General features: G+C 50.0%; 1 protein-coding gene across 3 annotated transcripts; it reads right to left on the bottom strand.

The window, feature by feature from the left end:
* Positions 1–227: 227 nt before the first annotated feature.
* LOC144603002 (butyrophilin subfamily 1 member A1-like) lies at positions 228–18011 on the bottom strand. Of its 3 annotated transcripts, none has more exons than XM_078416126.1 (9): positions 17927–18011; positions 15579–15741; positions 15355–15432; positions 13367–13717; positions 12524–12805; positions 9880–10002; positions 8943–8975; positions 7056–7082; positions 228–2400 (listed from the first exon to the last, which is right to left on the bottom strand). In XM_078416126.1, the coding sequence occupies exons 3-9, from the start codon at positions 15410–15412 to the stop codon at positions 1868–1870; spliced, it is 1407 nt and encodes a 468-aa protein (XP_078272252.1). In that variant the 5' UTR covers positions 15413–15432; positions 15579–15741; positions 17927–18011; the 3' UTR covers positions 228–1867. The 3 variants fall into 3 exon arrangements, with proteins under 3 accessions (XP_078272252.1, XP_078272253.1, XP_078272254.1); XM_078416127.1 differs by lacking the exon at positions 17927–18011 and adding an exon at positions 17712–17802; XM_078416128.1 differs by lacking the exon at positions 17927–18011 and adding an exon at positions 16871–16897.
* Between the last annotated feature and the right edge of the window lie 6448 nt (positions 18012–24459).

Below are 24459 nucleotides of genomic sequence, written 5' to 3'. Positions count from 1 at the left end.
CCGTTCACACATGTACAATGTCATTGCACTTTCTCATCCACTCCCGACACACGAGGGGCAATTTACAGAGGGGCCGATTAACCTACAAACCTGTATCTCTGGAGTGCGGGGGAGGAAACCGGAGCAACCGGTGGAACCAGCACATTTCATGCGCAAACCCGTCTAACCACAAGTGTCTGTGTGTTTATAAAGCCAAGCGCAAGACACATGACCTGTACAACCCCGTTTATTGTTAGCACAGAGATTCATTGCTGAAAATTACAAAACAAATCATGTAATCCTTGTTATTCGGTTCATTTGTCGATGTTATGTGGTGTCATCGTTCCAACAGTCCTGTAAATATATTCGCTCCCCCTAATAATCCCTTCCTCCAAAGGTTTTACTGTAACGTGTAAATAACACCTATCCATGTTCTCCACAGATGCTGCCTGACCCGCTGAGTTACTCCAGCACTCTGTGAAACGTCACCTATCCATGTTCTCCACAGATGCTGCCTGGGCGGCACGGTAGCGCAGCGGTAGAGTTGCTGCTTTACAGCAAAATGCAGCGCCGGAGACTCAGGTTCGATCCTGACTACGGGTGCTGCACTGTATGGAGTTTGTACGTTCTCCCCGTGACCTGCGTGGGTTTTCTCCGAGATCTTCGGTTTCCTCCCACACTCCAAAGACGTACAGGTATGTAGGTTAATTGGCTGGTAAATGTAAAAATTGTCCCTAGTGGGTGTAGGATGGTGTTAATGTACGGGGATCACTGGGCGGCACGGACTTGGAGGGCCGAAAAGGCCTGTTTCCGGCTGTATATATATGATATGATATGATATGACCCGCTGAGTTACTCCAGCAGTCTGATTTCATTGGGATCGTCTCTCCAAACGGGGTGACACAGTACCAGGTGCCCAATACACACACTCTCAGCAGGGAAACAGGCCCTTCGGCCCACCTCGTCCATACCGACCACGATGCCCCATCTACACTAGTCCCACCTGTCCCCATGTGCCCCATAGCCCTCTGAACCTTTCCTACCCATGCACCTGTCTAAATGTTTTTAAATATTGTTACATTTCACCTGCTGCCTGCCCTGTCCGACCAATTGAGTTTTGTGTTACTGCTCTCCCCGCAGTGTTGGCCTTCATAACAAGAGGAGTTGAGTATAGGAGCAAAGAGGTCCTTCTGCAGTTGTACAGGGCCCTAGTGAGACCGCACCTGGAGTACTGTGTGCAGTTTTGGTCTCCAAATTTGAGGAAGGATATTCTTGCTATTGAGGGCGTGCAGCGTAGGTTTACTAGGTTAATTTCAGGAATGGCGGGACTGTCATATGTTGAAAGGCTGGAGCAATTAGGCTTGTATACACTGGAATTTAGAAGGATGAGGGGGGGATCTTATCGAAACATACAAGATTATTAAGGGGTTGGGCACGTTAGAGGCAGGAAACATATTCCCAATGTTGGGGGAGTCCAGAACCAGGGGCCACACAGTTTAAGAATAAGGGGTAGGCCATTTAGAACGGACACGAGGAAATCTTTTTCAGTCAGAGGGTGGTGAATCTGTGGAATTCTCTGCCTCAGAAGGCAGTGGAAGCCAGTTCTCTATTTGCATTCAAGAGAGAGCTAGATAGAGCTCTTAAGGATAGCGGAGTCAGGGGGTATGGGGAGAAGGCAGGAACGGGGTACTGATTATGAATGATCAGCCATGATCACAGTGAATGGCGTAGCTGGCTGGAAGGGCCGAATGGCCTCCTCCTGCACCTGTTGTCTGTTGGAATTTGGGGGTTAAATGGGAGCCGTTCAGCGCCGACCTGTTGTCCACCGGGTTTCTGCCCCACAGCCCCTGAGCCCCGCTCCTGACGCCGGTCCCGGGACCCGACCCTTTTACACACCTGGAGCGGAACCGGAGCAGATTCTCAGCCACTTGTCTTCATCACAAGTCCAAAAGAAAGGATAACATTTCTCCGTGAATTTGTTCCCAGTGAAGGTGTGGAGATGTGACTTGGTGGCCGCGTCGTAAAATGAAACTGTCCCGGACTCGTAACTGAGATAAACTCCCACCCTCCCGGGGATGGGACGGGCGGGGAGACGGGATGGAGGGGAGGTGAATGCATCAAACCAGTCATCCCGCCGCTCGATCCTCCAGGCTCCAGTCTCCGGGGTCAGTGTGTCCCGTCCCTCCCTCTCCACAGACTCTGCGGCGACTCCCAGACTCCAGCCCTCACTCCCCACCACCTCCACCTCCCAGTAATGTCTCCCCGATGTGAATCCCTCCGATCCCAGCACACACGGCCAGACTGTAAACCTCTTCCCGGTGTCAGGGAGACTCCTCTCTGTCCCGGTCTGTCTCACCCTCTTCCGATCCTCAGACACCTCGAGCAGCGGATGCGCTGTTTCCACATCCAGGGTGACGGAGACTGGGGGGAGAAGCAGAGAATCAGAGAGTCCCCGGGGGGTCGGGGGGAGACTCGGGCAGCGCGGCCCCGGGACCGGGGGAGAGGCCGCTCGGCCTCGGGCACAGGCGGCCGGACAACTGGACGATATCCCGGGGATTTCCCGCCCGCCAACATCCCACGGACAAAAACATGTTTCCCGGCTTTTCCTAATCGGGGCGGAAGTGGAGGGGAACCGGGTGAACGGTGAGAAATAAAAACAAACTGCAGGAGGAAGTCCGCGGGTCAGGCAGCACATGTGTAAGGAAATGACAGAACACGTTCAGGTCGGGACGCTGCTTCATTCTCATGCTCCCCTCTGCTCCCCCGGGACAAAGAGGTGCAGCAAAATACTCGTAACATACATATATGTGCGTGTGTGTGTGTGTGTATGTGTGTGAGAGAGTGTGAGTGTGTTAGAGTGTGTGTGTGAGTGTGTTAGAGTGTGTGTGAGTGTGTGCACATGTGTGTGTTAGTGTGTGTGTGAGAGAGTGAGTGTGTTAGAGTGTGTGTGTTAGAGTGTGTGTGTGTGTGTGTGCACATGTGTGTGTTAGTGTGTGTGTGAGAGAGTGTGTGAGTGTGTTAGAGTGTGTGTGAGTGTATGTGTGTGTATTTGAGTGTGCGTGAGGGAGTGTTTGTCTGTAAGTGTGTGTGTGAGAGTGTATGTTAGAGTGTGTGCATGAGAGTGAGTGTGTGTGAGTGAGTGTTTCTCAGAGTGTGTGTGTGTGTGAGAGAGTGTGTGTCTTTGAGTGTGTGTGTGTGTGTGTGTGAGTGTGTGTTAGAGTGTGTGTGTCTGTGTGTGCAACTGGTATGAGAGTGCGTGTGAGAGAGAGTGTGTGAGTGTGTGTTAGAGTGTGTGTGTCTGTGTGTGTGCAACTGGTATGAGAGTGTGTGTGTGCGTGTGTGAGAGAGTGTGTGTGTGTGCCTGTCTGTGTTTGTGTACATACACACATGCGTCCATACACTGCCTAATGTATCCCACCATTGTAACAAGATAATCAATGTTATTCACTTCACCTGTCAGTGGTCATAATGTTTTGGCTCATCGGTGTGTATACACCGGGCAAAACTCGTAATGCTCTCTCTGTGCGTGTGTAAGTTGGGCAGAGCAGCATCTGTGTGTAGGTGAGGGGAGGTAGTGGAGCAAGGCAGGTGGGTTCAGGTGAGTGGGGGGGGGGGTGATTGGTAGAACAATCAGGTGGCGGGAGAGAAGGGTGGAGATGGGAACCGAGGCTGGAGGTGATGTGCTGAAGCCAAAGGGATGAGAATGATGGATTCTGATAAGAATTAAAGATGTGGTGAGAAATGTAGAACCGGAGGGAGGGTGGAGCGCATGGGATCCAAGAAAAGATAGCTAATTGGATAGAAAATTGGCTTCATGGAGGGAAGCAGAGGGTGATGAGGGAAGGTTGTTTTTCGGACTGGAGGCCTGTGACCAGTGTCGTGCCTCACGGTTCCGTGCTTATATCAGTGATCTGGATGAGAATGTACATGGCATGATTAGCAAGTTTGCAGGTGACACAAAAGTGGGCGGTATTGTGGATAGTGAAGACGGTTGTCAAAAATTGCAGCAGGATCTTGTTCGGTTGGGCAGGTGGGCTGAGGAATGGTTGATGGTATTTAATACAGGATTAGATACAAATTTAATATAGGAGTGCAGTAACATAGTTCCTTGAAAGTGGAGTCACAGGTAGATAATGTGTTCATATAAGGTTTCGGCACAATGGTCTCCATCAATCAGAGTATTGAGTATCGAAGTTGGGATGTCACGTTGTGGATATATGAGACGTTGGTGATGCCACATTGTGTTCAGTTCTGGGCACCATGTTACAGGAAATATGCTGTCAGTTTGTAAAGGCTACAGATAAGATTTACGAGGATGTTGCTCGGACGTGAGCAGGCTAGGACTTTATTCCTCGTAGTGCAGGAGGATGAGCGGTGATCTTATAGAGATGTACGTTATCGTGAGAGGAATAGATCGGGTAAAAGCACAGAGTCTCTTCTCCAGAATAGGGGAATCAACAACCATAGGTTTAAAGTCAGGGGGGGGGGGGGGGGAGATTTAATAGTAACCTGAGAGGGAACTCTTTTACACAAAGGATGATGGGTATATGGAACGAGCTGTCAGAAGAGGTAGTTGTGAGAGAATTTGTTAAAATTATGACAGGCATAGAACGAGGGGACAGTCGGAACCCAGGGCGAAATACGAGAGGGCATGGCTTCAAGGTGAGAGGGGCAAAGTTTAAAGGATATGTGCGGGGCAAATATTTTCCACGGTGTGGTACCTGGGATGTGATGCCGGGGGTGGTGGTGCAGGCGGATTTCCCGCCCGCCACCATCCCACGGACAAAAACATGTTTCCCGGCGTTTCCTAATCAGCGTGGAAGTGGAGGGGAACCGGGTTAACGGTGAGAAATAAAAAATAAACTGCTGGAGGAAGTCCGTGGGTCAGGCAGCACATGTGTAAGGAAATGACAGAACACGTTCAGGTCGGGACGCTGCTTCATTCTCATGCTCCCGTCTGCTCCCCCGGGACAAAGGTGCAGCAAAATACTCGTAACATACATAAACATGTGTGTGTGTGTGTGCGCATGTGTGTGTGCGCGTGTGTGTACATATGCACACACACACAGTCACACATAGACAAACATATACACACACGCACAATCATAAACACATTCACACACCTACATACACAGACACAAACATATACACACGCACACTCATTCACAGACACACACACACACACACACACAGACACACACACACACACACAAACACGCACACATAAACACACACACACATATACAAACATATACACACACGCACACTCATAAACACATTCACACAGCAGTGTAAGAAAATAACTGCAGATGCTGGTACAAATCGAAGGTATTTATTTCACAAAATGCTGGAGTAACTCAGCAGGTCAGGCAGCATCTCGGGAGAGAAGGAATGGGTGACGTTTCGGGTCGAGACCCTTCTTCAATCTGACCTGCTGAGTTACTCCAGCATTTTGTGAAATAAACACATTCACACACACACATACACAGACACACAAACAAATACACACGCACACTTATTCACAGACTCACACACATACACACATACGCACACACACATACATAGACACACACACAACACACATACAGACACACATACATACACTCACACACGTATGCACACATACACACTTATGCACACACACACAGATACATAGACACACACGTGCACAGACACGCACACGAACACACGCATACTGATGGATATTCACTTTCCAAGCCAAAGGCTTGTTCACTCCTCAGGTCCAAATGCTTTTTGCTAAACTCAGATTTTTAGCACAGTAACTGCCCGGGTTTCAAGATGTTTGTTGTTCAGCAAGTTAGGAATCTAATCATAGAAACAGAAATTTTCATTCAGCCCTTCGAGCCAGCACCGCCATTCAATATGATCATGGTTGATCATCCAGAATCTGTACCCCATTCCTGCTTTCTCCCCATGTCCCTTGATTCCGTTAGCCCTCAGAGCTCTATCTAACTCTCTCTTGAAAACATCCAGTGAATTGGCCTCCGCTGCCTTCTGTGGCAGAGAATTCCACAGATTGACAACTCTCTGGGTGAAAATGTTTTTGCTTATCTCAGTCCCACATGGCCGACCCCCTTATTCTTAAAATGTAACCCCTGGTTCTGGACTCCCCCAACATGCGGAACATTTTTTCTGTATCTAGCCTGTCCAATCCCTTAAGAATTGTATATGTTTCTATAAGATCCCCATCTCATCCTTCTAAATTCCAGTGAATACAGGCCCAGTCGACCCATTCTTTCATCATATGTCAGTCCCGCCATCCCGGAATTAACCTGGTGAACCTACGCTGCACTCCCTCAATAGCAAGAATGTCCTTCCTCAAATTAGGAATCCTTCCTCATGCCAATACCCAGTCTAGGATGGCCTGCCCTCCAGTTGGTTCCTCTACATTAGAAACCCATCCCGTATACATTCTATGAAATCCTCCTCCTCTGTGTTGTTACCAATTTAGTTGGCCCAAAATATATGTAGATTAAAGTCACCCATGATAACTGATGAACTGCTTGTTCCTCGGCTGCTCATTGGTATGTTATCCTCAATTGTTAGAATTATACTTGTGTTTTGGAAATCCTTTGTAAACTATGACCTCCGTTAAAATTACTCCTCAGAATTAAACGTGCTTCATTTAAAACTATAACTGTGTTTATTCTGCGTCGTTAGCTGGAAGTGACCGCGCCTTGGTTGGGCGGGACGACCCACGGCTGTGAATAGTGATTATTGACACCTAACCCCTTCAGCAGTGGGCAGAGCAGTGAAATAAGTCAGTCTTTGAGATAAAGGTTGATGCAGTGTAACCCCCTTATAGCGAGAACACTTGTAGGTGCTTATAGCAGATAAGACTGAAAGTCTTGACTTAAGTTTAGGGCTCTCAGACGGGTAATCTCAATATCATCACCACTCGCACACGCGCACACACACACACTCACATGCGCACACGCGCGCGCACACACACACACACAGTCCCTCTCTCACACTCAGGCACACACACGAATAAACATACACACACGCGTATATACACACACACACACTGACTCTCATGTAAACCAAGATCTTACCTTGGTGGCCACGTATCCTCTTCCACTCTGAAAACAGAAACAACAAACAAGAATGAAGAAAATTCTCTGGAATCCAATCTGCCCCTCTTTCTCTCCCCCTCTATGTCCACCACTCTCTCTCCCCCCTCACCCCTCTCCCCCTCTCTTCCACCCTCGCCCCTCTTTATCCCACCATCTCTCTCCCACCCCCTCTCTCTCCCCATCCCTCCCCCTCTCTCTCTCCCCCTCTCAATGTCTCCCCCTCTCTCTCTCCCCATCCCTCTATATCCACCCTCTCTCTCTCCCCTCTTTCCCCCTCTCACTCTCTCCCCCCTCTCTCACTCCCCCTCCTCTCTCCCACACACCCTCCCTCCCTCTATCTCTCTCTCTCCCTCCCTCTCTCTTTCCCCCACCTCTCCCCCTCTCTCTCCCCCTCTCACTCCCTCCCTCTCTCTCTCCCACCCCATCTCTCCCCCCTCTCTTTCTCCCCCCTCTCACTCTCCCTCCCCCTCTCGCTCTGCCTCCCTCTCTCTCTCTCTCCCTCCCTCCCTCTCTCGTTCCCCCACCTCTCCCCCCCTCTCTCTTCACCCACTCTCTCCCCCTCGCTCTCTCACACACAAATCCGATTAAGATTTTTGACCGAAAAGGTTGATGAGGGCAGAGCTGTAGATGTTGTATCCATGGATTTCAGTAAGGCATTCGACAAGGTGCCGCATGGTAGGCTGCTCTGGAAGGTTAGATCGCATGGGATCCAATGAGAGATAGCTGAATGGAGAGCAAATTGGCTCCATGGAAGGAAGCAGAGGGTGATGGTGGAAGGTTGTTTCTCAGACTGGAGGCCTGTGACTAGTGGTGTGCCCCAGGGTTCGGTGCTGGGCCTGTTACTGTTTGCCATTTACAGCAATGATTTGGATCAGAACATACATGGCAATGTTAGCTGATTTACAAAAGTGAGTGGTTTTGCAGATAGTGAAGATTGGTGTGAAAGATTGCAGCAGGATCTGGATCGATTGGCCAGGTGGGCGGAGGAATGGTTGATGGAATTTAATACAGAGAAGTGTGAGGTGTTGCATTTTGGGACATCTAACAAGGCAGGAACTGCACCGTAAATGGTAGGCTTCTGGGGAATGTTGTAGAGCAGAGGGATCTAGGAGTGCAGGTGCATGGTTCCTTGAAGGTCGATAAGGCGGTCAAAAAGGCTTTTCGCACTTTGCCCTTCATCAGTCAGCGTATTGAGTATAGACGTTGGGATGTCATGTTGCAGTTATACAAGGCGTGGTGAGACCGCATTTAGAATATTGTGTTCAGTTCTGTCCACCATGTTATAGGAAAGATGATATCCCTACATCTACAATGGTGGGGAGTGTGGGGTGTGTGATGGACTGGGCTACATCTACAATGGTGGGGAGTGTGGTGTGTGTGATGGACTGGGCTACATCTACAATGGTGGGGAGTGTGGTGTGTGTGTGTGTGATGGACTGGGCTACATCCACATTTCTCAGCAATTTCTTGTGATATCGGCTGGACCTGCTGAATTTCATCAGTCTCCTAAACAAGTAGACATTGGGTGGCATCTTGGTTGTTGCTTCACTCTGCCTGGTCCACAACAGACCACTGGGAATATTAACACCGAGATACATGAGGCTCTCAACCACTTGCACTTCGGTACCAGTGATGCTGATTGGGGCTTGTACTCCATCGGCATTACTGAAATTAACGCACAAACCCGCACGTATTCGGGATGTGGGAGGAAACCGGAGCACCCGGAGGACACCGGTCACAGGGAGAACATGCAAACTCCACACAGACAGCACCCGAGGTCAGGATCGAACCCATGTCTCTGGCGCTGTGAGATATCAATTCTACCATTCCTTCTCTTTTGTGAATATTTCTATACTAAATTCTTACCATGTTCTACGACGGATTTGCGCCGTTCCAGCTCTGGAAGAAGAAACCAGTGTTACATTGGAACAACGAGCATCAGAGGCAATGAAGATCAGAGTCAGGGGGCAATCCAAACAAGGCTGGAAATAAGTGCAGCACAATGAGGGAAGTTCCACGCGGGTCAGGCAGCTGCAGAGAGGAACAGGATTCCCGGTTTAGGTTCACAGGGTCTCATCAGCCTGGACAATGTCAGATGGTGACAGGTGTGAGACAAGTGTAGCAGCAAATAAAGGAGGGAAAACAAACGGTGTGGAACATGTGAAGGGCAGGAGAGGGGAATGACGAGGAACGGATCAGGTGAGTAAATACACTGTGGGTCCGGGGATGTTTCAATGTCTCACCCACGACTGACAGTCGCTGCGGGAACCTGTGATCACGGTGATCATTGTGTGAAACGGTTGGGGACAATGTTGAGTCTGGAAGGCTGCGAGATGCCGGATTCAAAGGCGGGCGGTTCCCCGGCCTCTGCTCAACCTCATTAGATTAGTGCAGGAGAGCGAGGGAGAGCTCACGCTGGGACGGGACACGCAATGAAAGGGACAAGTGAAGGAAAGCTCAGGTTGACAACGGGGAACTGCACAGAGATGTCCACCCACGTGATCACCTCACCTGTGCTCTGTCTCCCCGCGGTGGAGATCAAACACAGGAAACAGACAAGTGCAAATGAATCTGTGTCCAGTTAAATCTCCCCCACGGCACCACCTCATGCACACACAGATGTCACATCTGCCCGTTTACCCCATTACCCCACCTCCCGGGCCACTGATACTCTCTCCAGGCCCAGGGGCAACAATTACCGCTGGAAGGTCAGAGCCCGCGGAGAGTGCTCTGGTTTCCCACTGAAGTTACACTGGGAATCAAGGATTTCCTGACCCGCATCTCACGCTGTTGTTTAACGTACCTTTAATGCGTCTGTTTTGTTTCACGTTCCAATAAAACACAGCACCGTTGGCGGCAATGAGAAGACAAATGGTGAGGACCAGCAGCAGGACCCAGTCAGGAACGCCAGCAGGGAAGATCTCATCTCCAGAGTGAAGACAGTGAATCAGACAGTGACAGTGACAGTGAATCAGACAGTGACAGTGAATCAGACAGTGACAGTGAACCCGACAGTGACAGTGAATCAGACAGTGACAGTGAATCAGACAGTGACAGTGACAGTGAATCAGACAATGACAGTGAATCAGACAGTGACAGTGAATCAGACAGATACAGTGAATCAGACAGTGAGAGTGACAGTGAATGTGACAGTGACAGTGAATCAGACAGTGACAGTGAATCAGACAGTGACAGTGAATGTGACAGTAAATCAGACAGTGACAGTGAATCAGACAGTGATTCAGACAGTGACAGTGAATCAGACAGTGACAGTGAATCAGACAGTGACAGTGAATCAGACAGTGACAGTAAATCAGACAGTGACAGTGAATCAGACAGTGACAGTAAATCAGACAGTGACATTGAATCAGACAGCGACAGTGAATCAGACAGCGACCGTGAATCAGACAGCGACCGTGAATCAGTCAGTGACAGTGAATCAGTCCGCGACAGTGAATCAGACAGTGACAGTGAATCAGGCAGTGACAGTGAATCAGACAGTGACAGTGAATGTGACAGTGAATCTGACAGTGACAGTGAATCAGACAGTGACAGTGAATCAGACAGCGACAGTGAATCCGACAGCGACAGTGAATCAGACAGTGACAGTGAATCAGACAGTGACAGCGACAGTGAATCAGACAGTGACAGTGAATCAGACAGCGACAGTGACAGTCAGACAGTGACAGTGAATCAGACAGTGACAGTGAATCAGACAGCGACAGTGAATCAGACAGCGACAGTGAATCAGACAGCGACAGTGAATCAGACAGTGACTGAATCAGACAGTGACAGCGACAGTGAATCAGACAGTGACAGTGAATCAGACAGTGACAGTCAGACAGTGAATCAGACAGTGACAGTGAATCAGACAGCGACAGTGAATCACAGTGACAGTGAATCAGACAGTGACAGTGAATCAGACAGCGACAGTGACAGTGAATCAGACAGCGACAGTGACAGTGAATCAGACAGCGACAGACACACACACACACATCACAGCTGCCCGAGCAACCTCCCGCCGTGACATCAGTATATATATATATGTATAACATTAAAACGTAAATTTATTTATATATATATTATTTTGTATATATACATGCACACATACACACACACACACAGACACACACACACACACATACACTCATACACACACACACACACACACATACTCATACATATACCTTTACATATACACATATATATTTATACCAGTTTATGTATCAGCATATATAGTGTATATATCTGTAACAATAAAATCCTCACGTGGGCTACAAATGTAAGTTTTAATGTAATTCCCAAGGATGAATTTTGGGACGGGTGGGAGGAGCCAGCCACTTGGTCTAGATGATGCCCCAACATGGTCCATGCCGGACAATGCCACAGATTGTTGGTCCTCCCTTCCATGGGGTGGCAGCAGCGGTTTGCAATGTGGTGCATCCCGACACGCACACGTGGAACCTCGCTCTCCCAGCGGGCAGAGCAGCGACTGGATGGAGGTTTACAGTGACGGGCAATTAGATACTCATGGGTTACCCTTGTAGACTTGGACAGAGAGCCTTCAATTCGGGGTAGTCATGAAAAGACAACGTTGGAGGTGACGCTTCTGTTTATACCGCGTCCCCACAACTATTCAGATCAAAGCTTCATCTACATTCACAGTCTTGTGATTCACTCAGACACTGGTGTCACGGTGATTCAAGTGAACCCAACCCAATGGAACTGATCCCTCTTTCCCCCGCACTGGGACCACTGCCTGACGACTTGGAGCCCATTTCTCCCACAATGATTGTGGACCCATATGGCAACTGCATGACCCCATTCGCCCGGTGCCAATTTCCACATGTCTTGGATAGTCATCCAGACACCGTTCCCTTCACGGTTCTGCTTTGTAATCGGACCATGACGGCTCCATCAGTAGAACCTTCATCCCAGTCCTAGCGGTGACAATGGTTCCCATGTGGTCAATGTGACAGGGCCGTGCGTGACAATGTTCTGGCAGTCCTCATGGTTTGTCCATTTAACACTTTTCAGGAGAGTGTCAGGGATTTAAAAGAGTTTGTGTCGATGTCCAACCTGTTTGGAAAAGTTTTGGACTCAGTTGGCCTTTCATGCAGATGAATGAATGAATACGTTTATTGGCCAAGTATGTGCACATACAAGGAATGTGCCTTGGTGCTCCGCTCACAAATGACAACACAAACATACATTTAACAATTAAGAATAAATTATGATGCAGATTTAAAAGGCAGTAAAGCAGCAGGATCGGCGCATACAGTAAACATTCTTTAAAAATCAGTGATAATTTCCCCACAGAAGTGAGATGTGGCTGAACCGTCAGTGAGAAACATGTGAATACCTCAGTGAACATTCAGGGCAGGCGGGGTTTCAATGGAATGTAAATCTCTTCATACTTCAATGATCAAACAGAAACGTTTACAAACCTGATATCTTAACAATTGCCTCATGTTGTATGTTTAACCGTCTATAATGAACAACACACTTGAACTTGTTCGTTGACTGCCTCGTTACTGTCACCTGGCTCTCCACATTTATAAGACCTTCTGTATCTTCATGGTATCTTGTTTCAGCTTGTGGTAAAACCTGTCCATCCTCGCCGATCCACACCATCTCTGGTCCAGGATACCATCCACCGGATTTACACACGAGCTGGATTCCATCTCCCTGGTATCCCAGCAACTGAATCCGGGGCTTACTCCCCAAACCTGCATCAGTGACAGATGTTGAAATAACAAGTCAGGAAGAATAGCAACTTGGACCAGTCAGCATTTTGTTCAAGGTGCCAAACCCTCTTGCAACAATACTTATACAATTTACAATTATTTCTTGTTCCAATGCAAAGTCTTTGAGCTGAAACATCAACTCTGCTTCTCTCTCCCCAGTCGCTGCCTGACCTGCTGAGTGTTTTCAGCATTTCGGTAAATAAATCCAGGTGGGGGTTACATGGTAAATGGCTGGGCCCTGGAGAGTGTGGTGGAAAGGAAATCCCGACTACGGGTGCTGTCTGTTCGGAGTTGGTACGTTCTCCCCGTGACCTGCGTGGGTTTTCTCCGAGTTATTCGGTTTCCTCCTACACTCCAAAGACGTACAGGGTTGTAGATTATTTGGCTTGGTGTATGTGTAAATTGTCGATAGTGTGTGTAGGATAGTGTTAATGTGCCAGCATCGCTGGTCGGTGTGGTGGGCCGAAGGGCCTGTTTCCGCGCTGTATCTCTAAACTAAACATTCCTTTAAAGTTAATAATCTCAATACATTTACTTACTCACCTTGAACTCGCAGTTGGGCTGGAGATGCTTCATACCCAGTTCTGTCTGTAACTGAACATGTATATTCCCCTTCATCAAGCCCCCTTACGTTCATTATTCTGAGGGAAATGTTCCCTTTGGCCAGTTCATCTTTAAACAGTTGGGCCCTTGCTCTGTAATCCTGGTGTTGAGCGAGGGCGTCACTTTGTCCATGTCTGTACACGAGGACTGGCGAGGCCAGACCTGACTTCCTCCACTGCACCTCCATGTCGCTGGTCAATATATCTGGCACAAGCTGACACTCCAACACCGCATCTCCACCTACAGTGGCTGCAAAACCACCATCGCCCGGTACAATTACGGCAAATTCACCTGGGGATCAATGCAAATAATTGAAAACATAATTATTTAAGGAATCAATCATGTAAAAATAGAAAACAAAATTAACATCAGAAAAGTTGCATCGTTCTGTGCGCACAAAGACCAACAGCATTTATTTCATGAGGGCTTGAATACAAAAACAGGGATGTAATGCTGAGGCTCTCGAGGGCGCTGGTCAGGTCGCATTTGGGGAATTGTGAGCAATTTTGGGCACCATAACAGAGGAAGGATGAGCTGGCTCTGGAGAGAGTCCAGAAGTGGTATCTCAGAATGATCCCACGAACCAAGCGTTTGACGGCACAAGTTTAGAAGGAAAACGTAAAAACATAGAAACATACAAAATAGGTGCAGGAGGAGGCCATTCTGCCCTTCGAGCCAGCACCGCCATTCATTGTGATCATGGCTGATCATACACAATCAGTAACCCGTGCCTGCCTTCTCCCCATATCCTTTGATCCCACTAGCCCCCAGAGCTCTATCTAACTCTCTTTTAAATCCATTCAGTGATTTGGCCTCCGCTGCCCTCTGTGGCAGGGAATTCCACAAATTCACAACCCTATGGGGGAAAACGTTCCCTCTCACCAGAGTTTTAAATGGCCTCCCCTTTATTATTAGACTGTGACCCCTGATTCTGGGCTCCCCCAACATTGGGAACATTTTTCCTGAATCTAACTTGTCTAGTCCTTTTATAATTTTATATGTCTCTATAAGATCCCCTCTCATCCTTCTAAACTCCAGTAAATACAGGCCTAGTCTTTCCAATCTTTCCTCATATGACAGTCTCGCCATTCTACGGATTAACCTCATGAACCTGCGCTGCACTGCCTCAATAGTAAGGGGGGGCTCAGTGAATGGCGGGGTAGACTTGATGGGCGGAATGACCCTAATCTGCTCCTATCGCTTATGACTGGATGACCTTCTGAAGCCAGGATATTATCATTTTCACTGGCTGTTCACGATTTATTTTATATCTAAGGTTGGCGTCTCAACACCAATCCCCATGGGGCACCACTACTTACATCTTCCCACCCAGGGAGACAAAATACATTAGTCCCCACTCTCTGCTTCCTGCTGACTTATACATGGCCTATACATCAGGAGGTGCAGATCCAGAGCCAGCAACATTATGGAGGACCCCTACCACCGCAGCAACGGACTGTTCCAGCTGCTACGGTCAGGCAAACGTCTCCGGTGTCACGCTGTGAAATCAGAGAGGATGAGTCGGAGTTTCTTCCCACAGGCCATCAGGACTGTTAACTCTCATATCACCAGGGACTAATTTAATTTACGGTATTAATTATTTTTTTGTGATAAAAAAAAAATCTTCTGTTTTGCAGTTTTAGCACAATCCGCAGGCGTTGCCACTTTCATTTCACTGCACATCTGCTATATGTATGTGACAAATAAAGTTGACTTGACTTGATTATCCATGAGTATGAGGTTGCCTCCTGCTCCTGCAGTCCCCATCGTCGCCCACAGAGGGAGCAAGGACCTTGCACCTGATCGTATTAAGTGATGTGGACAACTGCATTAAAATGGGCGATTTTAAAATATGAATCTTCTGACTCCATGAAGCCCCCTCCATGAGATAAATAAATATCAATCAGACAAGATGTTGTGGTTATTACCGTGGACTGAGGTGAGGATCCCGTGCAGTAGCAACACAGCGCAGTGAAACAGTCCCATTCCAGTAGAGGGGTCAGTGCCTGAGGGAGAGGGGGAGAGAGAGGGAGAAGTGTTAGACCCGTGATGGACGGGAAGCTGTGATCTCCCCCCCTCCCCTCCCCCTCCGTCCCCGCCGCCGGTGTCCCCCACCCCCACTCACTGCTGACCGGGGGCTGAAAGGTCACACCTTGTGCCGGGTGGCCAAGGACAACCGGTGGCCAAAGGACTCCAGTCTCCGCACCGAGACCCCGGCTCCCTTTAGAATCTGCTCCTTGAGTCTCCTGTCACGGGGGTCGGGTCCGGGACGATCCTTCTCCCGGGAATTTCTTCAGTCACCCCGGCCATCAAACCTGTCAAAGGACAGAAATTGATTCTGAAGTCAAAAGATGCCGGAACAATAAAAACAATCAGGGGGTGAGATGAGATTTGCGATTCATTTACGGAGTTGGGTGTCACTGACTGGGACATCTGTTATTCCCAGGTCGGCGCCGCCTGCAGCCACGCTTGTGGAATTCTCTCTGTCCATGGACAGTGGATCATTGGATGTATTGAAAGAGGAGGTGGATATACAGCACCTTCAACCATTTGCTGATTGGAAGCAGACTGCCTGTGTAGTCATTCCGCAGACTGCATTGGTCTGCTTTCTCTCTCAGAATATTTTACCTGCTTCACCATCTCAAAGGCTTTTTAACGTTTTTTGCCTCTGTAACGCACAGTCGAGGTGAACTCTGGCACTGGTCGGTTATATCGGAGGCCAGTGTGGGAAGCGAGAGGAGGAAAATAGACAATAGGTGCAGGAAGAGGCCATTCGGCCCCTCGAGCCAGCACCGCCGTTCCATGTGATCATGGCTGATCATTCACAATCAGTACCCCGTTCCTGCCTTCTCCCGATACCCCCTGACTCCGCTATCTTTAAGGGCTATATCTAGCTCTCTCTTGAAAGCATCCAGAGAATTGGCCTCCACTGCCTTCTGAGGCAGAGAATTCCACAGATTTGCAACTCTCTGACGGAAGAAGTGTTTCCTCATCTCCGTTCTAAATGGCCTACCCCTTATTCTTAAACTGTGGCCCCTTGTTCTGGACTCCCCCAACATCGGGAACATGTTTCCTGCCTTTAACATGTCCAATCACTTAATGATCTTATATGTTTCAATAAGATCCCCTCTCATCCTTCTAAATTCCAGTGTATACAAGCCCAGTCGCTCCAGTCTTTCAAAGTACGACAGTCCCGCCATTCCGGGAATTAACCTAGTAAACTACGCTGCACGCCCTCAATAGCAAGAATATCCTTCCTCAAATTTGGAGACCAAAACTGCACACAGTACTCCAGGCGTGGTCTCATAAAGGCCAACATGCCATTAGCTTTTTTCACTTCCTGCTGTACCCGTATGGCTGAGGTAAATGTTAACATTAGACACGAGTGAGGTGCTGGAAAACTAGGTTACCCCTCAGATTCCGATTAAATCTTTCCCCCTTCACCTTGAACCTGTGCCCTCTGGTCCTCGATTCCCCGACTCTGGGACCGGGGTTCCACAGGAAGACCGCGCCGGGTTTGGGGGAGTGGGGTAAAGTAGGACGGGAGGGAGGGGGTTAGTGAGGATGCAGCCGCTGTAATGGCTGCAACGGTCAGAGTAAAGGTTCGTGTTTCAGCTGCCCACACACAGCCCAGGAATGTGGGACAAACAAAAGTATTTAGTAACATGATCACACTCGCTCTCCTGTGTTGAAATATTTCTCTTGTGTATATTTAAAAAACTGTTAGATTCACGGAGAGAAGTTCCATGGAAACACGCCCTTCGGCCCACTGGGTTTGTGATATCAGCAAACACACATGTTCACGAATCCGACCGCACTCATTAATGCTCCCAAGTTGCCATCAACTGCCCACCGATCCAATCCTCCAGATTCATACAGGGGCGATGTACAGCGGCCAATCTGCCAAGACATCAGCTCGTCTTTTGGACGCGAAAGAACCCGGAGCACCCGGGCAAATCCATGCGGTTCTGGGGAGCAATGGAGGTTAGGCTCCAAGCTGGATCACTGCAACTGTGCGGCAGTGACTCTACTATCTGAGCCACTGAACTCCGGGTTCAGTTCAATTAACATGTTCCCAGCAGTAACACATTAACCTCCGTCTCAGAGCAGTTTGTGACCGCGCTCGCTGCTCGGGACGCCACCGGCGCCACATACTTTCAGAGAGTGTAGCAAGGAGTTCCCTTCTTGCCCATCGCGGTCACTTCGCGCCCGTCACAGACTGAACTTGGCCGCTGGGAATAAACAAATCCCGGTGACCGACCAGCTCTCCCGAGCGAGGACTCACCGACTGCCGCCTCCCTCCCTGACCCGCACCGCACCGACTCCCGCTCCGGCCCCGACAACCAACCGAGGTCTCGGCGTGAGCCGCGCCCCGGGGGCCGGGCCGGGTGGATGCAGCGGGGTTTCACTATCACCGAATCCCGCTGTCAAACAGGGGAGTGAGTGCCCGCTGTGTCCCAGCGGCTCCGGCGCCCTCAGTTGTCCCGGAGCCCCGCTCACCTGATCAATCCCCGGCGCGGGACCCTCCGCTTCCCCTCCCCGGCCGGGACCCTCCTCCGTGCCCGCCCCCTGTCCCCGCTCCCCGGGGGCCGAGTCTGTAACCGGCGCCCAGCGACAGCCCGGAGCAACCGGCGTCAGAGAGACCACTTTCCTCAGCGTGGAATCACACAGGGAAACGGCGGCCGCCGGGGGAGAGAAATCGGCTCAAGTTGTCATGAAATGGACGCGATAAATGGGCGGGGAGGGGAATGGGGAACAAGGTTAAGAACAGTTTCTACCATCAGGCCATCAGGCTTCTGAACTCAGAAACACATTTCAGGTCATATATGTTGATTATTTTATTATTGTCTTTTTATCTTACTAATGTCTTTTTTATCTTATTTATCCTTGGAATATTACTGCTGAGGTGACCCGTTGTCTTGTCAAATACATTTCATTCTACCGTTAAATGTTTTTTAAATTAAATTAAATTAAGTTCATTCAAAATTTTAAAACCTCTATCAAGTCCCCCCTCAACCTTCTACGCTCGAAAGAATAAAGGCCCAACCTGTTCAACCTCTCTCTGTAGCTTAAGTGCTGAAACCCAGGCAACATTCTAGTAAATCTCCTCTGTACCCTCTCCATTTTGTCGACATCATTCCTATAATTTGGCGACCAGAACTGCACACCATACTCCAGATTCGGCCTCACCAATGCCCTGTACAATTTCAACATTACATCCCAACTTCTATATTTGATGCTCTGATTTATAAAGGCAAGCATACCAAACGCCTTCTTCACCACCCTATCCACATGAGTTTCCACCTTCAGGGAACAATGCAGTTATTCCCAGATCCCTCTGTTCCACTGCATTCCTCAATTCCCTACCATTTACCCTGTACGTCCTATTTTGATTTGTCCTACTAAAATGCAGCACCTCACACTTATCAGCATTAAACTCCATCTGCCATCTTTCAGCCCACCCTTCCAAAAGGCCCAAGTCTCTCTGTAGGCTTTGAAAATCTACTTCATTATTAACTACACCACCTATCTTAGTATCATCTGCATACTTACTAATCCAATTTGCCACACCATCATCCAGATCATTAATGTAAATGACAAACAACAGTGGATCCAACACAGATCCTTGGTGTACTCCACTAGACACTGGTCTCCAACCTGACATACAGTTGTCAACCATTACCCTCTGGTATCTCCCATTCAGCCATTGTTGAATCCATCTTGCAACCTCACTATTAATACCCAACGATTTAACCTTCTTAATCAACCTTCCATGTGGAACCTTGTCAAATGCCTTACTGAAGTCCATATAGACAATATCCACAGCCTTGCCCTTATCAATTTCCCTGGTAACCTCTTCAAAAAATTCAAGAAGATTAGTCAAACATGACCTTCCAGGCACAAATCCATGTTGACTGTTTCTAATCAGGCCTTGTTTATCCATGTGATTATTGTCACATATTGTCCATTAATTTTCCCACCACAGACGTCAAACTAACAGGTCTATAATTGCTAGGTTTACTTTTAGAACCTATTTTAAACAAAGGCACAACATGCGCAATGCGCCAATCTTCCGGCACCATCCCCGTTTCTAATGACGTTTGAAATATTTCCGTCATACCCCTGCTATTTCTGCACTAACTTCCCTCAATGTCCTAGGGAATATCCTATCAGGACCTGGAGACTTATCCACTTTTATATTTTTCAAAAGTGTCCGTACCTCCTCTCATCCTTCTAAATTCCAGTGTACACAAGCCTAGTCGCTCCAGTCTTTCAACATTAGACAGTCCCGCCTTTCCGGGAATTAACCTAGTAAACCTACGCAGCACGCCCTCAATAGCAAGAATATCCCTCCTCAAATTTGGAGGCCAAAACTGCACACAGTACTCCAGGTGCGGTCTCACCAGGGCCCTGTACAACTGCAGAAGGACCTCTTTGCTCCTATACTCAACTCCCCTTGTTATGAAGGCCAACATTGCATTGGCTTTCTTCACTGCCTGCTGTACCTACATGCTTCCTTTCAGTGACTGATGCACTAGGACACCCAGATCTCGTTGTACGTCCCCTTTTCCTAACCTGAAGTAGGAGTGCGCCCCCTGATCATGGGGTCTCCCAGGCCCGGCCCACCCCCTCTACCCACACAGCCAACCCTTGTCAGGGCCTGAGAGGTCTATTATGGGCAGTGGTGGACGTGGACCAAACACAGCACTGCCACAGCCGACAAGGGAAATGGGGACGAAAGAGGGACAGAGTGCGGGGAAAGGAAAATACAATATAATGATTACTTTGGCATTTGCACTACAACTTAGGTCTTTCTTAGCGGAGCGGAGAGCCAGAAAGGACCTGTGTCGGAGCAGCTAACACCCGCACGCAAATAACCAGGCCTCTATCTCAGCATAGGCCATATCCTGCATTCTTGGCCTCTGTGATGTTTACTTTCATGTTGCCTTTCAATAAAATAATGTAAACACGGTATGTTAATTAAAAGGGGATCGGCCAGGCTCTGGTTTCATCTAACAAGGATTGCCTTATGGCCGTCCCCTGCACCGCGCTCGATATCAAAGGGCCTCCACTGTAGGCCCTGCGCGTACAGGCCCACAGGCCCAGCACCAGGACTGGGCCCTGCTCCTGCACGCCACACCTTGGCAGAGGGTCACGCTACAGAGACGACACCAGCCTCTGCCTCTCCAGCTAGACCCACTGACAGTGCCACACTTCACCCTCACCCCCAGCTAGGGTTGCCAACTTTCTGACTCCCAAATAAGCGACAAAAGGTGACGTCACCCCCCCCCCCCCCCCCCCCACCTACAGTGTCCTGGCCTACAGCGGCCCCTGGGCCTACTGTGTCCAGGCCTACAGCAGCCCCTGGGCCTACTGTGTCCAGGCCTACAGCGGCCCCTGGGCTTATAGTGTTGGGGCCTACAGCAGCCCCCGGGCCTACAGTGTCTGGGCCTACAGTGGACCCCGGCCTACAGTGTCTGGGCCTACAGTGGACCCCGGGCCTACAGTGTTCAGGCGTACAGCAGCCTCCAGGCCTACTGCGTTGGGGCCTACAGCAGCCCCTGGGAATACAGTGTCCAGGCCTACAGGGTCCGGGCCTACAGTGCCCAGGCCTACAGCGGTCCCTGGGCCCAGTGTTGGGGCCTACAGCGGCCACCGGGCCCAGTGTTGGGGCCTACAGCGGACCCCGCGTCGTGTCCAGGACTACAGCGGCCCCCGGGCCTACAGTGTCCGGGCCTACAGCGGTCCCTGGGCCCATAGTGTTGGGGCCTACAGCGGTCCCCGGGCCCACAGTGTTGGGGCCTACAGCGGCCCCCGGGCCTACTGTGTCCAGGCCTACAGCAGCCCCTGGGCCTACAGTGTCCAGGCCTACAGCAGCCCCTGGGCCTATAGTGTCCCGGCCTACAGCGGCCCCCGGCCCTACTGTGTCTGGGCCTACAGCAGCCCCCGGGCCTATAGTGTCCGGGCCTACAGTGGTCCCCGGGTCCACAGTGTTGGGGCCTACAGCGGCACCCGGGCTTATAGTGTCCGGGCCTACAGTGGTCCCCGGGCCTACAGTGTCCGGGCCTACAGCAGCCCCCGGGCCTAATACGGGACAAGGGCGGCTCCACATAGAACAAACCAACTTGGCCCAATATACGGGATCATATCATATATATACAGCCGGAAACAGGCCTTTTCGGCCCTCCAAGTCCGTGCCGCCCAGCGATCCCCGTACATTAACACTATCCTACACCCACTAGGGACAATTTTTACATTTACCCAGCCAATTAACCTACATACCTGTACGTCTTTGGAGTGTGGGAGGAAACCGAAGATCTCGGAGAAAACCCACGCAGGTCACGGGGAGAACGTACAAACTCCTTACAGTGCAGCACCCGTAGTCAGGATCGAACCTGAGTCTCCGGCGCTGCATTCGCTGTAAAGCAGCAACTCTACCGCTGCGCTACCCAGCTAATACGGGACAGTTGGCAACCCTAGTCCCAGCCTGCCCTAAACTCTCCACTACACAGGCATATAAAGCTCAGGCTTTCTAGGCCACTGTGTGAAGGAACTGTAGATGCGGTTTAGACACAAATAGCTGGAGAAACTCAGCGGGACAGGCAGCATCTCTGTAGAGAAGGAATGGGTGAAAGTGTTTCGAGCCGAAACGTCACACATTCCTTCTCTCCAAAGATGCTGCCTGACCCGCTGAGTTACTCCAGCACTCTGTGAAACGTCAACTATCCATGTTCTCCACAGATGCTGCCTGACCCGCTGAGTTACTCCAGCACTCTGTGAAACGTCACCTCTCCATGTTCTTCGCAGATGCTGCCTGACCCGCTGAGTTACTCCAGCACTCTGTGAAACGTCACCTATCCATGTTCTCCACAGATGCTGCCTGACCCGCTGAGTTACTCCAGCACTCGGTGAAACGTCACCTATCCATGTTCTCCACAGATGCTGCCTGACCCGCTGAGTTACTCCAGCACTCTGTGAAACGTCACCTATCCATGTTCTCCACAGATGCTTCCTGTCCTGCTGAGTTAGGCCAGCTTCTTTGTGTTTGTAGGCCACTGGGCAGGCCGCATTTAGTTTAGTATCGAGATACTCCGTGGAAACAGGCCCTTCGGCCCACCATGTCCGTGCCAACCAGCGATCCTCGTACACTACCCTACACACACTAGGGACAATCTACAATTATACCGAGCCAATTAACCAACAAACTTGTAGGTCTTTGGAGCGTGGGAGGAAACCGGAGCACCCGGAGAAAACCCACGCAGGTCACGGGGAGAACGTACAAACTCTGTGCAGACAGCACCCGTGGTCAGGATCGAACCCGGGTCTCCGGCGCTGTGAGGCAGCAACTCCACTGTGCCGATCTGGAGAGATGTGAACAGGTTTGGGCCCCGTATCTCAGGAGGGATATGCTGGCACTGGAGACGGTTTACTAGAAAGATCTCAGGGAAAGATTGGGTGAAGGCGTGATTAACTTTTGCCGGCACAGGGGCCTGTATTTGTTGGAGTTTAGAAGGATGAGGGGGGACCACATTGAAGATTATCGAATGGTGAAAGAGACCGTTGAACTCTGAGTCTTCTTTTGTAAACCAGCGCCTGCAGATCCTCGTGCAGACAACCCAATCCCCATTCCCCCATCCCTCTCCACCTGCATCCCATCCTCACATTTCAGGTCTCTTCTCTCCTTATCTCTCAGCCTTTTGTCTTCCTTCCATCACTGTCCAATCATCGGCCCATCAACTCCCCCCCCACCTGTATCCACCTATCACTCACCAGATTTTGCCTCGCCCCTCCTGCCTTACAGCCACTACAATCACTGAAGAAGGGTCCTGACCCGAAATGTCACCTACCCAGGTTCTCCAGATGCTGCTTGACCCGCTGAGTTACTCCAGCACTCTGTGAAACGTCACCTATCCATGTTCTCCACAGATGCTGCCCGACCCGCTGAGTTACTCCAGCATTGTGTGTCTTTTTTTTGTAAACCAAGCCTGCGGTTCCTTGTGTCCACTTGCAGATTTGATGATGAGTGGCCGGTAAGTGGTGCCCATGAACAGACCGTTCCCAGACAGAGGATGCAGATCCAGAACCAGACAGGACTCAATGGCGGCCTGATTTACTGGTCGCTGGCACAGGGTGAGTGAGCAAAGTCTGGATGGATGGAGGCTTCAGTAAACACAGGTCTGAGGCCCTGACACCAAAGTAAACATGTTCCTGGAAACATGTGCACGGAACCATCCCAATCTACAGCTTTCATTCAGGAATCTCTCTCTCTCTCTCCCTCTCCCCCTCCCCCTCCCTCCCTCCCTCCCTCCCTCCCTCCCTCTCTCTCTCTCTCTCTCTCTCTCTCTCTCTCTCTCTCCCCCCCCCCCTCCCCCCACCCCCCCTCCCTCTCTCTCTCTCTCTCTTCCACTCTCTCTCTTGTATACACTGGAATTTAGAAGGAAGAGCGGGGATCTTATCGAAACGTATAAGATTATTAAGCGGTTGGACACGTTAGAGGCAGGAAACATGTTCCCGATGTTGGGGGAGTCCAGAACACGGGGCCACAGTTTAAGAATAAGGGGTCGGCCATTTAGAACTGAGATGAGGAAAAACTTTTTCAGTCAGATAGTTGTGAATCTGTGGAATTCTCTGCCTCAGAAGGCAGTGGAGTCCAATTCTCTGAATGCATTCAAGAGAGAGCTGGAGAGAGGGCAGGAACGGGGTACTGATTGAGAATGATCAGCCATAATCATATTGAATGGCGTTGCTGGATCGAAGGGCCGAATGGCCTCCTCCTGCACCTATTGTCTCTCTCCCCATCTCCTCTCTCACCCTGTTTCTCTCTCCCTCCCCCCCATCTCCCCTCTCTCCCCCCTCTGTTTCTCTCTCTCTCTCTCCCACCCTCTCTCTCACTCTTTCTCTCTCTCTCTCTCCCCCCCCCCCCCTCTCTCTCTCTCTCACACTCTTTCTCTCTCTCTCCTCCCCTGACCCGCGTTCACTGGCCATCTTCCCCAGCTTGCTGGTGACGTTAACCACTGGTACATTTTGCCCTG

The sequence above is a fragment of the Rhinoraja longicauda genome, chromosome 19 (genome assembly GCF_053455715.1).
Source record: "Rhinoraja longicauda isolate Sanriku21f chromosome 19, sRhiLon1.1, whole genome shotgun sequence".
NCBI lineage: Eukaryota > Metazoa > Chordata > Chondrichthyes > Rajiformes > Arhynchobatidae > Rhinoraja > Rhinoraja longicauda.
Note: the sequence above shows the minus strand (reverse complement) of the source record. Positions and strands in the feature narration are given on the sequence as shown.

What these genes read in the sequence shown, in the direction of transcription:
- LOC144603002 (XM_078416126.1), bottom strand. Translation starts at nt 15,412, where the DNA reads ATGGGACTGTTTCACTGCGCTGTGTTGCTACTGCACGGGATCCTCACC. An exon ending in AGCCCAACTGCGAGTTCAAG is followed by an intron (nt 12,806 to 13,366) that starts GTGAGTAAGTAA and finishes TCACTGATGCAG; the next exon opens with GTTTGGGGAGTAAGCCCCGG. An exon ending in GAGGATACGTGGCCACCAAG is followed by an intron (nt 2,401 to 7,055) that starts GTAAGATCTTGG and finishes TTCTCCCCCCAG; the next exon opens with TCTCCGTCACCCTGGATGTG.